The sequence below is a fragment of the Phodopus roborovskii genome, unplaced genomic scaffold, assembly GCF_943737965.1.
Source record: "Phodopus roborovskii unplaced genomic scaffold, PHOROB, whole genome shotgun sequence".
Lineage (NCBI taxonomy): Eukaryota > Metazoa > Chordata > Mammalia > Rodentia > Cricetidae > Phodopus > Phodopus roborovskii.
The window spans coordinates 17,731,615-17,750,292 of record NW_026126540.1 but is presented as its reverse complement, the minus strand read 5'-3'; the positions used below and the strand labels follow the sequence as shown (position 1 = coordinate 17,750,292).

General features: G+C 41.4%; 1 protein-coding gene across 1 annotated transcript in view; it reads right to left on the bottom strand.

Annotated features, from left to right (window-relative positions):
* Window positions 1-12,660: 12,660 nt before the first annotated feature.
* The window catches only part of Rnf175 (ring finger protein 175), a 39,090-nt gene continuing 33,072 nt past the window's right edge, over window positions 12,661-18,678 (bottom strand). Inside the window, 5 exon segments of the mRNA XM_051199239.1 lie at window positions 12,661-12,777; window positions 12,779-12,818; window positions 13,800-13,821; window positions 16,554-16,617; window positions 16,619-16,666. Coding sequence (XP_051055196.1) covers window positions 12,661-12,777; window positions 12,779-12,818; window positions 13,800-13,821; window positions 16,554-16,617; window positions 16,619-16,666 — 291 coding nt within the window.

Below are 18,678 nucleotides of genomic sequence, written 5' to 3'. Positions count from 1 at the left end.
AAAGAAGGAAAGATATGCTATGTTTACAGATCCAAAGAATTTCTATTGTGTAAATGGCCTATCAAAAGTGGTCCACAGATTCAGTGTGATGCCAATGAAAGTTAATATACCATTCTTCACAAAAAAAAAAAAAAAATAGAAAAAAAATCTTAAAATTCATATAGAACCACAAAAGACCCCAGATGACCAAAGCAATCCTAAGTAAAAGGAATACTGATAGAAGTATCACCACACCTGAACCACAGTAATAAAAGAGTAAGATACTAGCATCAAAATAGACATATGAATTAATTGACTCAAGTAGAGGTCCCAGGTGTAATATAGACTGAAGATAAAACTAAACCTTCAGCAAATGATGCTAGGAAAACTGGGTTATCTACACATAGAAGAATACAGCTGCACTCTATGATATCTGCAAAGATATCAGCTACAAATGGATCAAGGACCCTAATATAAGAAACTCTGAACCCGATAGAGGATAAGGTACCAGGAAGTAGGTTCTTTGTAAAGGTAGTTCTACTATGCAGTTTGTAGGTCTTTGAAACTGGTTTGTGGGAGGAACACTGAAGAATTTGGAACTGTAGGTGTGACAAGTCCTTGACCGTTATACTCAGAGATTACTGACCATTCCATTAGGAGTCTGGAAGACCAGAATGGCAACGGAAATGCAGACAGTAAAGAGCAGCTTGTGAAGTTTCATGAGAAAAAGGAGGTGCCACCCAATGTTACAATCTAGCAAAGTCTATAGTCTGCCTCTGTCATAGAAGTTTGAATGGCTGACTTCAGAAGTAATGGTTTAATTTATTTGGTGGAGGAAATATCAAGACGGTATAACCTGTAGTCTGGGAAATGGTTAGCAAGAAAGAGAAAGAAAGAGCAGACCAGATCTGAAAACTGTAATGTGGCAAGGAAAATAATGGGAACATGTTTCAAGGTTCGAACAAGGCAAGTGTATAGGAAAAAATGATATCTGTTAAAGAGAAGAGGAAAACATACACTTTCAATCGGTTGAATAAGAAATGTAACTTAAGGGCAAGATCCCATCTATTGAAGGCTCCATGATGTAAAAAAGAAGGACTTGCACAGAGAAGAGTTTCATATGGAGAACTACTGAGAAACAGCTGCCCAAGGAGGGTCAGCTATGAAGGCTGCTCTAGTCATAGTCCAAGGGAGCTTGGATACTTGCTAAGCTGGCAGTAGAACTTGTATGCTTGGCTTATAGGCAGGAAGAATACAAGAATCATTGGTGATAAATCTTTCACCAAGTTTCTAGAAACAAAAACAAACAAAAAAAAAAAAAAAAAAAAAAAAGCAAAACAAAACACAAAAACAGAGGAGGTGTAGATGGGTTGGATTCCCTGCAAGGAAGTCCTGAGAGGCCTTTGTGTGACGCACTGAGGGTGATGTGTAAATTGCAGTAAAACCTAAGATTTATGACAGTCAACAAGTGGAGCTAGCCCCAGAAGCTGCAAGGGCCAGGGGTATAGGGGCAGTGCTGGGAGGCCCTGCTGGTCAGATGTTGCAGTCTACCATGGCCTGGCGACTCTCTCTGAGCTCAGCAACATGGAGTGCTCCCTCCCCACCCACCACCCCATCCCTCCCAGGCAGAAGGTTCCCTGTTCTCTGCCTGATCTTATTTGGAGACTGTCTCCAGTACAACTCTTGATGAAGTTCCCTGCAGACACTTTCCCCCTGCTGCCCATATGGTATTTAGACATTGTGCTAGGAGCTTTGTGATAGGACTGTGCTTACACAGATGATAACTAAGACTTGTACTAGGAGGCTTTTGTTTAATGAAAATTGGGTGATTCCCCAGCTACCATCCCCAATCTTATATATTCCGAAAGCCGAGGTGTCTCACTGAAGCAGGCTCCTGGAAGGCTATTCCTGTTGTGTTTATGGGCTGTCCAAGGCTCTCTGTTGTCCCTTCTGCCCCTTTGTCCTCATGGACTGGTGGCCAGTGGACTGAGAGGGAAAAGGGGACAGCACTGGGTAGGGCTGCCAAGCTTGTAAGTGCTCAGATGATGCTACAATGTGCCTCAGACGCCACAAAGGTACATGGTTTGTTGCTGGCCCTGATAGGATTTGATTGTGTTACTATTCCCATGCTTCCTATTTGGGAATGGGAATGTGTATGCTATTGCATATTAGAAATATGTAACCTGTGTTTACACTTTCAGAAGCTCATAATCATAAGTTTGCCTTGAATCTATGGAGAGACTTTTGTGAGGTGGTAGAACCCTTAGGAAATGGGTAGGACCTAGTGGAAGGAAGCTAATTCATATCGGGTATGCCTCTTTCTTTTTGCTTACTGGCCACCATGGAGCAAGCCACTTCCTTCCTATGCACTGCCTGCCATGGTTGACAACTTTCCAACAGACTTCACAACAACAGGGTCAACTGACCAGGAACTAAAACCTTTAAAACTGTGAACCAAAAGAATGTGGTTATCTCAATTGCTCATTACACTAACAGAAAGCTAATATACTGATTATATGACATATCTTAAATGTGTGGGTCACTTTGGATTCCATTCAAATAAACATTTCTTTATCTACTCAGAGTTCCATTCCAGAGCATTAGTGAAGCTGCTTTTTATGTAACTGTCCACAAAAGCCAAGTGACATATTCATATCAGAGATCAATGAGATAAAACTGACTTTCAGTGCTTGTCCAAAATGTGAAAGAGATACAGGCCTAAGAACCTTGTTTTACAACACAGGCCATTGCCTTTGTTCTTGGTTGCCCCCCATAACTTTACAGTAAAATCCTGTGGCTTGAAGACACTATATTCTTGAGTCATAGGACACAGAGAAGTCAAGCTAGTACTGACCTTGAAGCTTGCTTTTCACTGGATAGTTTTCACAGTACCAGAAGGTGCTGTGTATGTTATTGTATGAGAAAAGTTATCAACAGTCTTGCACAGCTAGGAACCTTATGATCTCAGTAACAACCTGACTGACAAGATGCACCAATTGGTGACTGAGTGGCATTAATCTTTTTGGAATGCCTGTCTGATTGTATTTAAGGCCTGTTCCACATGAGTAACCACCCCTTAGTGTTATCTAGGCCAAGATCCTGCGGCTGGGTAGAGAAGAACCAATGACTAACTATTATTGAACTAACTGGACATGGTATTAAACTGCACCCTATACTTAACTTTATGCCTATAGATTACTGCAACTCTCAATCTTTGTCAGAGAATCTTCTTTTTGTAGTAGATAGTGGTTAATACAAAGACAACTGGCCAAAGTACCAGGAAGTGCTCATATGTCAACTGGAACATCTGTATTACACCCCTTCTCCTCAAGGCTCAGGGGTCATCATGAAAGAGGGAGCAGGCATATTGGAAGAGCCAGAGGTGATAAGAGGACTGATACAAAAAAGAGTTCTTTTTGGTCATGCCAGTATGGTGGATACATGAGCTCATAATGGCTATGGCTACAAACACAAGACCTGTACATGATCGAGCCAGCTGAAATTCTAGCATGGATGGAGAATGCACCACTGAGTCTCACCCTTAGGTCCATTTGCTTTGGATTCAGTCCCTGATAGGTTGCCCATTTCTATGAGAAGGCTCCACACCCATGCACATACTGACAGCACCAAGTGGACTCAGCAGGTTAGAAGGAAAAAAGAGTACATGAACTTGGAAGGGAAAGGTGGTGAGAGGAATAGGAGGGGAGAGAGTGGGGAGAAGATTTGATTGAAACACATGTGTGCAAAAAAAAAAAAAAAAGGAAGAAAGAAAGAAAGAAAGAAAGAAAAGAAACACATGTGTGCTCTCCCAGCTGAAGCTTAGTTGAGGGGTTTGTCCTCTGTAGAGTCAGGCAGAAGAGGTACCCATCAATATCACTTGTAAATATAATAAACAGTGTCCCAAAGGGGCACTTCCTCTTGTAAATTCTATGTGCCCTATTTAAAGAGTTTTGCATAGAGGGTTCCATGAGGTGTGTGGTCCCAGCTGCAAGAAAAGACTGAGGCAAGGAGGAACACTTGAGCCTGGGAGTTTGGAGCTAGTCTGGGTAACATATTGAGAGCCTGCTTCTTGAATAATAAAAAAGAATTATCTAAATAAAGCATTTCCAAACACTTGCAGCATTATGGCTATTACTGTTTATATTACACTCATTTTCTGAAAACAAACTGAAATCACTCATGGTTAAGTCCAAACAGTGATAAAGGCAAGGCTACACACTGAACAAAGGACAGGAGATAGCCATCTATGGAGTCAAAGAACACAGGAGGTGCTTGATGTGAGCAAAACCTGAGCTCTGGACGCCCTTGCAGTGGACACACCATAGAGTATTCAGTACAGCACGAAGAGTGGCATTGGTGTATTCCATAGGACATCTTTTGTTTTTTCTAGTGTCACTAATAAATTTGTGCCAAGAGAGTTTAATTGATGGCCAGTGTCACTGAAAGCAATATTACAAAGGCCAGCATTTTCACACAAGCTTTTCCTTATATAAATCTCAATAAGAGTATATGTTGCAACCAGTGGTTTTTGTTCTTTCTGTACAACATAAGGACAGAGATCCCTCTTGTTATTTAAAGTATTATTTAACTTGGTAACTTGTTTTCTAACAGATGGACTTAACCACAGTTTTGTAAGTTTTTAACTGAAAGTTGTTGAACAAGTCATCTCACATTAGAAGGGGACTTCAGGAACAGTAGATAAGGAAGGAGAGGGTACATCATGCATACAGCACACTTCCAGACTTAGCTGGGCCAAGCCTGTTGGCTGAGCTGGTGTTCTCACCCACAGCCTGGCCCTGAGATCCAAAGACCCACTCTTCTGATGTCCTAGTTGGAAGACTCCTTGTCTGTAGGAGACAGAGATGAGAAAATTGTTAATAGCCACCACAAAGCCACATGCTTTGGGCTGGAGAGAAAGGAAGCTGCTTCCTTAGTACTGTGAAGTTATTGACTGGCCACAAGCACAGAAGGACAGCCCCCAGGAGAAGGTGTACAACGGGCTGCTGCTACCTTCTCAGTGTCCTGCTTAAGAGGCAATATGCCCAAGTCCCTTTAATCCTTAGAAGAAACATGGTCTTGGGACAGAGACCCAAGGACTAAGTCTTTCTAGTTATTTCTGGTTGAGGGCTGTTACCCTCTTGAGATCTTAATGGGACTCGTGCTTATTCTGTTGGGCATCCTGGTGTCTATAAAAGTCTTAGTTGCTGGGCCTGGAGAGATGGCTCAGTGGTAAAGAACTCTGGGTCTTTCCAAGGGTCCCACTTTGTTTCCCAGCACCTACATGACTATTATAACCATGTGTAACTCCAATTCCAAGGTATTCAATGCCCCTTTCTGGCCCATAGACAAACATGAACAAAAAAAAATGCTAAAGCACATATTTTTTTTGAAAGTCCTACTTGCTGCCATGAACTTTCTGGGCCTGTGGATCTTTGGTTCATTTCAATATCATTATGCTTGGAATTTAGTCTAAAAGGAGATAAGGCATAATAAGAAATTTTAAAAAGCTAAGGTGAAAGACAAGAAGAAATCTAGTCATTTCTGGGAAAAGTAAAAATTTGTTCTGCCTCCAAACTGCTAGTTCACAGTCTGAACTTTTACAGTTCCATAATTTTAAAATTTACATACGATTTTAATTTATCTATGATTTACTCACAAACCCATATACCTCAACTACTTATCCACCCATCCATTCATCATCTCCAGTATTCTTCCTCATATTGTGCCCACTTTTTGAACTACACAACACATTCCCAGTAAATCTCTTTTTTTTATGCATATAGAGTATTTTTTATTTAATTTTATATAACAAAGTCCAATTAAATGAAAACAAACATTTATACACAATATTTGGGAATTTGGGCGTCGTTCTTTCCAAACTACTTCCTGCTGGTAAGGGGCGCTGTCTTGGGGGATTCGAAGAAGATTCAGATATCCTAGCTGTAGTCTGTAGGGCTGTTTTGTCCAGCTGTTTGGAATGTAGGATCAGCTTGTACTCTGTTTCAGGCGGTCTGGTGTGATCAAACCACATTAGTCTGGAAGGAATCCACATCTTTTCATTTTCTGTGGAAACAAAAATAGAAATACTTTTCCCCAGTAACTTGTTCTTCAACTTAAATTTTGGAGTCAAAGCGTTTTTTTTTGTTTTTTTTTTTTTTTTTTTTATTATTTTACATGTCGATCCCAGTTCCCTCTCCCTCCCTCCCTCCCTCCCCCCCAAGCCCTCCCTCCCTCTTTCCCTCCCTTTTGCCCTCTCTACCCTCTCCCATGCACTCTAAACACCCTCCCCTCCCAACCCCCCACCACAATACAATATGTAGGGGAATGCCATCCAGTTGGGGTCATGTAGATCTGACAGGTCCTGTGAAGTAGGGACTAGGGCTTCTCTCCTATCTCTAGAATAAGGCAGTTATCCCTCCATGGGGGATATGTTTGCAAAGTCCTTTTGTGCACCAGGGATACATCCTGGCTCCACTGTCTGAGGTCTCTTAGACTGCTCAGACCTTCTGGCTGAGACCCATATTCAGGGGGTCCTAGTCAGACCCCTGTTGGCTTCCCAGCTATCAGTCTAGTGGCCCTTAGCTCCTCCTTGTTCAGGTAAGCTGTCTCTATGTACTTCTACCGCATGGTCTTGTCCTCTCCATCTGCTTCTGGGTTCTAGTTTGACTCAGTGTTTATGTATGGGTGTTTGCTCCTGTTTTCAATAGGCATTAGTTGAGGACTCCATGGAGAAGTTAGTTGTTGATCTCACTCTCCGGGAAGGGCATTTATGATAGCCTTTCCACGGAAGCTGAGATTGTTAGTTGGGAGCAGTCTTGTAGTTCCCTCGACCTTTCTTTGTGTTCAACTTTATCTTCAAACCAATATTGGCTCCCTCTTTTATGTTCTCTCTCTCTGTCTCTGTCTCTCTCTCTCTCTTCCTATTTTCCATTCCTAACCAGGCTCAATCCTCCTGGTCGCACATGCCTTTCTCTCCTCCCTCTCATTTTCTCCTACTTCTCTCTCCATTAGCTGTCCTCCCCCACTATACCTGAGGTCTGGGGGACTTGTCCCTTCCCAGTTCTGTGAGGGACTTTATATGAATCTCTTAGAATACAACTTGTATCCTAGTTCCTCTGGTGATGTGAATTATAGGCTGGTGATCATTTGATCTAGGTCTAAAATCCATATATGAGTGAGTACATACTGTGTTCCTCTTTTTGGGACTGGGTTACCTCATTCAGGATGGTTTCTTCAAGTGCCATCCACTTGCCTGCGAATTTCAAGATACCATTATTTTTTTCTGCAGAGTAGTATTCCATTGTGTAGATGTGCCACATCTTCATTAACCATTCTTCAATTGAAGGGCATCTAGGTTGCTTCCAGGTTCTTGCTATTACAAATAGTGCTGCTATGAACATAGTTGAACAGATGTCTTTGTTGCATTGATGTGAATCCTTTGGGTATATGCCTAAGAGGGGGATTGCCGGGTCCTGTGGTAAACTAATTCCCATTTTCCTGAGGAACCGCCATACTGATCTCCAAAGTGGCTGTATGAGTTTGCACTCCCACCAGCAGTGGAGGAGTGTTCCACTTTCTCCACATCCTCTCCAACATAAGTCATCACTGGTGTTTCTAATTTTAGCCATTCTGGCAGGGGTAAGATGGTATCTCAAAGTTGTTTTGATTTGCATTTCCCTGATAGCTAAGGATGTGGAGCATTTTCTTAAGTGTCTTTCAGCATTTTTGATTTCCTCCATTGAGAATTCTTTCTTCAGTTCTGTACCCCATTTTTTAATAGGGTTATTTGGTGTTTTGTTGACTAGTTTCTTGAGTTCTTTGTATATTTTGGAGATCAGCCCTTTGTCGGATATAGGATTAGTGAAAATCTTTTCCCAGTCAGTGGGCTGCCGTTTGGTCTTGTCAACTGTGTCCTTTGCCTTACAGAAGCTTCTAAGTTTGAAGAGGTCCCATTTATTAATTGTTTCTTTCAGTGTCTGTGCCCCTGGAGTTATGTTCAAGAAGCGGTCTCCTATACCAATTTGTTCAAGGGTACCTCCTACTTTCTCTTCTAAGAGGTTCAATGTGGCTGGATTGATGTTGAGGTCTTTGATCCATTTGGACTTGAGTTTTGTGCATGGCGACAGACATGGGTCTATCTGCAGTCTTCTACACACCCTCATCAAATTGTGCCAGCACCATTTGTTGAAGATGCTGTCTTTGCCCCATTGTATAATTTTAGCTGTTTTGTCGAAAATCAGGTGTTCATAGGTGCGTGGATTAATATCAGGATTTTCAATTCGATTCCATTGGTCTACCTGTCTATTTTTATGCCAATACCAGGCTGTTTTCAGAACTATAGCTCTGTAGTAGAGCTTAAAGTCAGGAATGGTGATGCCTCCTGATGTTCTTTTATTGTATAGGGTTGTTTTGGCTATCCTGGGTCTTTTGTTTTTCCATATAAAGTTGATTATTATCCTTTCAAGGTCGGTGAAGAATTGTGGTGGGATTTTAATGGGGATTGCATTGAATCTGTAGATTGCTTTTGGTAAGATTGCCATTTTTACTATGTTTATCCTACCTATCCAAGAGCATGGGAGGTCTTTCCATTTTCTGGTATCTTCTTTAATTTCTTTCTTTAGAGTCACAAAGTTCTTATTATATAGATCTTTTACTTGTTTGGTAAGCGTTACACCAAGATACTTTATGTTGCTTGTGGCTATTGTAAAGGGTGATGTTTCTCTGATTTCTTTCTCTGCCTCTTTGTCGTCTGAAAAAAATAGGGCTACTGATTTTTTTGAGTTTATCTTGTATCCTGCTAGTTTGCTGAAGGTGTTTATCAGCTGTAGGAGTTCCCTGGTAGAGTTTATTGGGTCGCTTATGTAAACTATCATATCATCTGCAAATAGAGACAGTTTGACTTCTTCCTTTCCAATTTGGATGCCCTTGATCTCCTTTTGTTGTCTTATAGCATTAGCTAGAACTTCTAGTACGATATTGAAGAGATATGGAGAGAGAGGACAGCCTTGTCTTGTTCCTGATTTTAGAGGAATTGGCTTAAGTTTCTCTCCATTCAGTTTGATGTTGGCAGTTGGTTTGCTGTATATTGCTCTTATTATGTTTAGGTATGTTCCTGTTATCCCTGACCTCTCTAATACCTTTATCATGAAAGGGTGTTGAATTTTATCGAAGGCTTTTTCTGCATCTAGGGAGATAATCATATGGTTTTTCTTTTTCAGTTTGTTTATATGGTGGATCACGTTGATAGATTTTCGTATGTTAAACCATCCCTGCAATCCAGGTATGAAGCCTACTTGATCATGGTGGATGATTTCTCTGATGTATTTTTGAATTTGGTTTGCCATTATTTTATTGAGTATTTTTGCATCGATGTTCATCAGGGATATTGGTCTGTAGTTTTCTTTTTTAGTGTGTCTTTGTGAGGTTTGGGTACCAAAGTTATTGTGGCCTCATAAAAAGAGATTGGCAATAAACCTTCTGTTTCTATCTTGTGGAACAGTTTGAGGAGTAGTGGTATTAGTTCTTCCTTGAATGTCTGGTAGAATTCTGCACTGAATCCATCTGGCCCTGGACTTTTTTTCGTTGGAAGGCTTTCGATGACTGCTTCTATTTCATTTCGGGTTATAGGTCTATTTAAGTTGTTTGTCTGTTCTTGATTTAATTTTGGTAAGTGATAGTTATCCAGAAACTTGTCCATTTCCTTTGAATTTTCAATTTTTGTGGAATACAGATTTTCGAAGTATGACCTGAAAATTGTCTGGATTTCCTCTGTGTCTGTTCTTATGTTCCCCATTTCGTTTCTGATTTTGTTAATTTGCATGTTCTGTCTCTGCTTTTTCGTTAATTTGGACAAAGGTTTATCAATCTTGTTGATTTTCTCAAAAAACCAACTCTTTGTTGCATTGATTTTTTGTATTGTTTTCCTGGTTTCTATTTTGTTGATTTCAGCCCTCAAGTTGATTATTTCCTGGCGTCTGCTCCTGCGGGGTGAATTCGCTTCTCTCTGTTCTAAGGTTTTCAGTTGCGCTGTTAATTCATTTATGTGACTATCCTCTGTTTTCTTCATATGGGCACTTAGTGCAATGAACTTCCCTCGTAGCACTGCTTTCAAGGTGTCCCATAAGTTCGGGTATGTTGTATCCTCATTCTCGTTGAATATTAGAAAGTCTTTAATTTCTTTCTTTATTTCTTCTTTGATCCAGGAGTGGTGCAATTGCACATTGTTAAGTTTCCATGAGTTTGCAGGTTTTCTGCTATTTGTATTGTTGTTGAATTCCAATTTTAAAGCATGGTGGTCCGATAAGATACAGGGGACTATTTCTATTCTCTTGTATCTGTTGAGGTTTGTTATGTCTCCTAGTATGTGGTCGATTTTAGAGAAGGTTCCATGTGGAGCAGAGAAGAAGGTATATTCTTTTGTCTTTGGATGGAATGTTCTATAGATGTCTGTTAGCCCCAGTTGAGACATAACTTCTGTTAATTCTTTTGTTTCTTTGTTGAGTTTCTGATTTGTGGTTCTGTCTAGTGTTGAGAGTGGTGTATTGAAGTCTCCCACTATAAGTGTGTGAGGTTTTATATGAGCTTTGATTTTTAGTAGTGTTTCTTTTACGAATGTGGGTGGCTTTGTATTAGGGGCATAGATGTTCAGAATTGAGACTTTGTGTTGATGGATTTCTCCTGAGATGAATATGAAATGACCGTCTTCATCTCTTTTGACTAGTTTTGGTTTGAAGTCTAGCTTGTTAGATATTAGGATAGCTACGCCTGCTTGCTTCTTATTTCCATTTGATTGGAAAATCTTTTCCCAACCCTTTACCCTGAGGTAATGTCTATCTTTGGAGCTAAGATGTGTTTCTTGTATGCAGCAGAAGGATGGATTCTGTCTTCGTATCCATTCTGTTAATCTGTGTCTTTTTATAGGTGAGTTAAGACCATTAATGTTGAGGGTGAGTAAGGACCATTGATTGTTGATGGTTGTTTGATTTAGGTTTGTTGTTGGCAGTGGTATTGTGAATATATTTGTTCTGCTTCACCCTAGGTTTCTGGTGTAGTTGGATTATCTGTTGCCTACATTTTTGTGGGCGTAGTTACCTTCCTTGGGTTGGAATTTTCCTTCCAATGCTTTCTGTAGGGCTGGATTTGTAGATACATATTGGGAAAATCTGGTTTTGTCATTGAATATCTTGTTCTCTCCATCTATATTGACTGAGAGTTTTGCTGGATATAGTAGCCTAGGCTGGCATCCGTGTTCTCTTAATACTTTTAGAACATCTATCCAGGACCTTCTGGCCTTGAGGGTTTCCATGGAGAAGTCAGGTGTAATTTTGATAGGTCTGCCTTTATATGTTACCTGTCCTTTTTCCTTCGCTGCTCTTAATATTTTTTCTTTATTCTGTATGCTAGGTGTTTTGATTATTATATGTCGAGGGGTCTTTTTTCTTTGGTCCAGCCTATTTGGGGTTCGGTATGCTTCTTGTACTTTCATGGGCATGTCCTTCTTCAGATTTGGAAAGTTTTCCTCGATGATTTTGTTGAATATGTTTTCAGCACCTTTGAGCTGGGCTTCCTCACCTTCCTCTATGCCTATTATTCTTAGGTTTGGCCTTTTCATGGTGTCCCACATTTCCTGGATATTGTGTGTTAAGGATTTGTTGGATTTATGGTTTTCTTTGGTCGATGAATCTATTTCTTCTAGTTTATCTTCTGCGCCTGAGATTCTCTCTTCCATCTCTTGAATTCTATTGGTTATGCTTGTGTCCATGGTTTCCGATTTTTTGCCCAGCTTTTCAATTTCCAGCTTTCCTTCCATTTGTGTTGCCTTTATTTTCTCAATTTCGGTTTTCAAATCTTGAACCGTTTCCTTCACCTGGTTAATTGTTTTTTCTTGGCTTTCTGTACTTTCCTTAAGGAATTTGTTCATTTCTTCCATTTTTTTGTTTGTTTTTTTCATCCATTTCTTTAAGGGATTTTCTCATATCTTCTTTGAGGGCCTCTATCATTTTTATGATGGTGATTTTTAAGTCGTACCCTTCTGCTTCCTCTGCTTTGTTGTTGTGTTCCATTCTAGTTGGTGTAGATTCCCTAGATTCTGGTGGTGTCATGTTTGTCTTTCTGTTGTTAGGTGTTCTCTTGTATTGCCTTCTTCCCATAGTTTCTTCCTGTAGGTGTTGGTGGTGTCTCTTCCCTCTCTCTATGGTCCTTCCCAGATGGGCTTATGTGGATCAAAGATTCAATGTCTGTATCTCTGTGTGGTCCAAGCTCTCTAGGAGGCTTCTCTCTGGCCAATAGCCGGCAGAAGAGGACGAGGGCTGGACTGGAACTTGAGAAGGTTTTGCAGGGTAGTGGGATCTCACTGGAAACTGGCGCTCTCCAGCTGAGACCGGCAGGGGCCCGGATTTGTGGGTCAAGGATCTTGCCTGCAGGAACTCCAAGTGGACCTGCAGAGATAGGCGGATCTCTGGGAGGGGCCTGGGACTCCAGCAGAGGCCCAGTAAATCTCTTAACACGGAAAGTGTGGGCCATAAAGGGTGGAATGGCCTTGGGTATTCAATTTCCCAGGCAGAATAGGAATATAACTACAGGAAATCAAAAAAGTCATGTTGCTAGAGACAACAAATATTTTCTTCCATAGCTAATGAATACAGTGGTGGTTCAGGCTGCACAGCACATGCCTGGACATATTTAAGCTTGTATTTTGCACATTTCTAGAAGGATAGGGTTGCCAATCATCCTCTTCAGGTCAACCTTCTCTTTGCAGTAAGGACATGTCTGTTTTTTTTTTTTTTTTTTTTTTTTTTTTCCCGATAGCACGCCAGCCTCGGGTGCAGAATTCCTGAAAGCTGAAGCAAGCACCTTGTCAGGCAAGGTCAGTAGAGAGCAATGCCCTGATGGTGGTGACCTGGAAATGATCTTTCTGCCTAGGAAGAGAGAGCTGAGAACAGCAGTCTGCCGGTCGCCATCACTCACTCTAAGTATGCACATCCTCACTTTAGGGAGAGCCAACAACAGTTAAGATGGAATGGGGAAATGTGCGCATGCGTGCCTGTAGGCGCACGCGCGATGTGTGTGTGTGTGTGTGTGTGTTTGTGCATGTGTGTGAGCATGTGCTACATCAGCTTCATGACCCTCCTGAATTTACTTAACAATTTGGCCTTGTTTTTTTTCTTGCTGTACTTGACATAATAAGAATTAGATGAAGAACACTAGGACCTTTTTTGTGAGCCAATCATGTGGTTGTGGGAAATTGAACTCAGATTTGTGAAAGACCAGCTAGTGTTCTTAACCACTGGGCCATCTCTCCAGCCCCCAGGACTCTTTTGTATAATAGTTTCTTATGCAAATGCATCTTTGCACTTTCCTGTCTCTTACATTGTGCATTTCCCATGTATATACTCTGGCATTCCCAATCCTAGGTTCTATGCATTGTTTGTTATCTTGTATTAGTCCTACTAGCAGGCACTAGGTTTGTGTGTGTTCTTAATCTTATAGATCCTTCCTCCCCACCACTGTCCCCCTCCTGATTGGACCCAGGACCTCATGCATGCTAACACATTACCACTAAATTACAAATATTTCTAATAACTTCTCTAATGTTTTCCTCAATTTATAAAAATTACTGATAAAGGACCGATTATTTTAATATAATATAAACACAGTAAATGTCTCATCTTCTAGCATGTACAAATCCATTTATATACACCATCTCTAGGAAGTCTGCCCACTGTCCTCCATTGGGCATGAATCCTGTTTCTCTGACAGGATCAGGGATGGATTCCAAGACACCAGACCCTGCTGTGAAAACTCACAGCCTCTTAAGTTACAGGTGTCCACATGACCTCTCATCTTTTTCCCTGGTTGCCTTAAGCAGGAGTCTAGGAAATGTTTATCACATGAATATTTGAATGGCTCTTTCAAAACTAATTATTTTTGGAAATTAGTATTTCCATACTCTCCAGTATTTCAGATTTGAGAAAAAGATTAGCTGTAACTACTGATTGATTTACAGTCCTTGATCTCAATGTGGCTTGGGGGCCAAGAGCATATGGTTTTCTAGCCAGCCGGCTACCCATCCGTGTTGACAGCAATGATATAGAACTTCCCTCCCTAAGAAACTGAGGGCTGTGGAGGAGGGACCTTGTCAAGGCCATCGATCTAATTCCTCCTGACTAGCTCTCTATGCAGCTAAGAGTTTCCACTATTTTATGTTCTTGAAATCTGGGACATTTTTGCAATGTGCTTGGATTAACATAAATTGGTATATTATAAGAAGGATCATGAGCTCAAAACCCATACAGCCAGTCTTTTGTTTAAAAAGGCTGGCATAGAGCCACACCTTCCAGACAGGTACAGAGTTCTGGGGTCATGGAGCTAGTGCCAACCATTCCCATCTTCTATATTGTACTCTTTCATCTTCGAAGTTTCTATGCTGAAAGCTTGCAAACTTGCATAACTGCCTCAGTGAAACTCAGTCTCTCCTGGCTAATATGACTCATGTTTGCTCACTCCTCACTAATATGACTCATGCTAAACTGGGCCATTAATAATACTCCCTGCACAGCATATTTAAAGGTGACTACATTTTAGATTACATATGCACACATGTATAGCAATCCCTAAGGACTTTTAAAGATGGAGAGAGAAAATAGTTTTCATTTGAAAATGGTAGAGGGGGCTCTGTTCCAACATTTGAAAAGTAAATCATACTTAAAACTAGGGCCAGACTTGGAAAATTTCTACTAAGAATGATAGTTTCTTGGGAGGGGGTGTATCACACTAAGAAAAGAAAAGAAAAGACAACCCAACATTGTAGAATTCCATATGGGATATCTTTGTGTTTCTTTCCTTAAATTTTTAAGGCTTAAATGTTGAAGAAAGGCTCGTATTACATTTGAGATGCATCTGGACCCGTTTTTGACTCTTATAACTGAATCAGTGGAAAGTATCCAGATTAAACAGGACTGGATCATTGGCCATGCACATCGAAGGCATTAGGTATTATTGACTTGATTAGGTGGGCTGCGGTGGCAAAGGATAACTGGTTCAAGCATCTCACCACACCAGAGCTTAGGTCTGACCAGGCATAAGGAGACAGTCCTACAAAACCAGTGCTGTCATGTAAAGATGAGTGATGCTTTGCTATATACTTAGGAACAAATGAAAAAACAGACCAAACACAACTTTGGTATCTACTATCTCAGTCTTGGACAGCGGGGGCTGATTTGTTCTCGAGTCCTAAGCCAGAATTTTCTTGTTGGGGCCTATTCTCACAGGAACCTAGCTTATAGGTCCAGGCTCATCCAGTGTGGTTTGAATGCAAAACATCTCTTATGGGTTCATGTGTTTGGACACTTGTTCTCGAGGAGGTGGCACCAAACTGGAAGGGGTAAGTGAGGCCCACATGGCGAAAGCATGTTACTGGGGGTGGACCACTGAACGGTATAGTAAGCCATGATATGAACAACACCCACCACATGCTTCTGCCACCATGCCTACCTTGCCATAATGATCTGAAACCGTGAGCCAGCTTGGTGAAGGTAACCAATACAGACTCCTACCATTTCAGTTCCTTCAGCCAGCAGAGAGATGTTGGTGTAGGACCTCGCAGGTAGAAGTGCAGGGTAGCCAAAAACAAGATGCCAAATGCCAGTCCCTCCTTTCGTGGCCCTAAAACGTTGGGCTGCCTATGGTGTCACCATTTTTAAAGACCCCATCCTAGAAACATTACAAGAGGTTTGGTTTTCTCCTCCCCTACTCTGTTGCTACAAGTGGCTTCCTGAAACTATTTCCAGTGAAAAGTGGACTTTGTTTGTGTTGTTCTTCCAAGATTTAGACACCAGGCTCTATATCAGAGGTTCTCAACCTGTGGTTCTTGACTGCTTGGGGTTGAATGACCCCTTCACAAGGGTCACCTAAGACCATCAGAAAACACAGGTATTTACATTATGATCCACAGCAGTATAAAAACGAGTTAGGAATTAGCAACAAAGATAATTTTATGGTTGGAGTCACCACAACATGAGGAACTGTATTAAAGGGTGGCATCATTAGGAAGGTGGAGAACACTGCACTGTATGAGCAGTCTTGCATTCTCCCCTGTCCCTGATATACTCCACAGGGTTTTATGGTACTGGGATGAATCTAAGGCTTCCTGCACACTAAATGCCTACTCTGGCACCATGTGACACGCCAGTACTATACTTGGCTCTTTTTCTCACTCTCACCCCCGTTTTTTCTCTGCTCCTTACGGCTTCTACCAACTTCTCCAGGCTGCACCCTGCTCAAATGCAGCAACCTTTCTGCCCATGTGAGATGAAAAATCTTCTAAAAGGAAATTACTATAATGGAGGAGGCTTATTTTAATCAGCCATCGTTATTCAGCAAGGATCATAAGAAAGTCTCAAGAAAAGACAGGGCCAGAGGACGAAGGTCTGAGGCTTGACGGTGGGAGTTAAGCAAGGTAGAGGAGATGGGGTGAGAAGGGGAAGATGGGAAGCCAAAAGCTTCAGGAAAGCCAATATCAGGTTTTGTGGAAAGGATACATGTGACTACATGACAACTGGTAGGTGTTGACAAACAGGTGTTTACAATGAGCCCTTCTTTGTCAAGTGCCACAAAGATCTGCCCACAGACTGCACACACAGATATCGCTGGATAGACTCCTGGTGGGCATCCGGCTGACACTGTAGAACTACCAGGGGAAGGAAAGGATGCCATTGGAGAGAGTGCCTGCCATTGAGTGCCAGTGTAGATACTGTACCAGACAGTTCTTGGGACCTGGATTCTTCATTGCTTATGAGTAGAACTAGTATCTGAGATTCCTTTTCCTGTAGGGACAATGTTCAGAGATGCTAAACATCCCCAGTAGAGCCCATTAGTACAAACATACCCAGAGTGCATTGTGGTTATAGCCATCCATCAAACCTCTGCACGTAGTCTGCCTCTGACTGGCGGTTACTGTCCGTGATGGTGATTCTGCCACAGGGTAGCTGTTGAACTCATCCAGTCCCTGGACCCTTCCTCCCAGTGTTCTCTTGGAGACCACTGGATCAGAGACCTGGATCAAATCCAAGCGTTTATTTCCTTTTCAAGACCCCCATGTTATTATCTGTGCACTCAGCCTCATCAGACCCTGAAAGCAACACATTTAGAATTGAACTTGGGAAACTTTCATTTTCCAGAGCCACAGATGAGGCTTTGATCAATAGTGGTAATGCATCAGAATCCTCACAAAGTGAACATTTCCCTTTTGAACATAGCATTTATCTTATGATAGTTTTAGGTTAAAAGAAAATATTCAGAGATAGGGCAGAGAGTGCCTCACATGGCTTTGTCTGCTGTCATTAGATCTATTTGAAGGACCTTGACGACCCATAAATCTGTGGGGCTAAGCCAGAAACCTGCAGGGCAGACTGGCTAAGACTGGGGCAAGGGTGGAGGCCCCATCTGGAGGCAGGCTTCCTTCTCTGGCTGCTTCGGGTTTCCCTCTTCAGGCCTTTGCTGGAAGGTCAACTCACACTATGGAGGCACTTTTCACTTAGTCCCCCTCTGTCACACTAATGCATGTTCACCAGCAGACGACCTTCATGCTGTCTTACTCAGAATGGCACAGCTCTTTTTCTCTTTCATTCTTTTTCCCACTCTTCTCTGGACAGCTGCCAAGACTTACAACTTGCCTGCCTTGGGGGTTTCCTGTTAGACACTAATAAAATTGTCCTCAAGCTTAAAAAACAAAAACAATAAAGAAGACCTTCACAGCTACATTTAGACTAGTGTTTCAACAGGCAGCTGGGCTCCACAGCCCACAGAAAATCCAACTATTGCAACCTCCATGAGAGTGTGTGTCTATTACCAGTCTATTATTCCATGAGAATCTGTCTACTGTCATGAATTTGTTGATTTTATTCATTTTTATATCAATGCGAACTCTGAGCTATTTATTTTGTACTGCAGGTAATAACCTAATGTTGCTTTTGCGACTAGCAGTGTACGTTGCAGGCTATCTCCTTTGACCTTCCTGTCACTGTGGGTTTGGTTTTATTTTCAGTGCCTTCTTACCTTTGGGTGCTAGTAGGCACCAAGCTCATCCCGGGTATTTCTTATGCAGATCTATATTCAGCAATCTCTCTAAGAAGCCCTGAGTCCTTTTATTGTAGGATGACATGAGAAACCAGGATCTGGGCATTGGGGGTACCTTGCTTCCAGGCTCTCTTAGCTAAGAGAACAAGGAAATGTATCTGAACAAACTAACTTGTGCATATACACATGCCTATAAATATTGTTTATGTGTTTTTCTGCATCTTTACTAAACAATGGGAGTTTGTACTGATAGCTCCTATTCTAGCCCTTTGCTAATGTGGAGTATTCTCACCATTTTTTTTTTTTGGTTATCTGTAATCTTTCATTCTGGCAAAGAAAAATTCAGATTTTACTCTCAGCTATCTATTTTTTTTAATGGTTCCCATATAGAATGTGCACATAAAAAGGTCAGATTCATTAGTCCACAGCTCTGGGGATGATGACCAAATATCAGTGAGAGTACACTGCTATGGAATCTCTTTCTACTTTCAGGTCTAGAATCTCCACTCAGTTTAAAGTCAGCATAAGACCCCCACCCAACACACAGGCACACACTGCAGACACACACACACACACACACACACACACACACACACACACCATCCTCAGTAAAGTGATTTTACA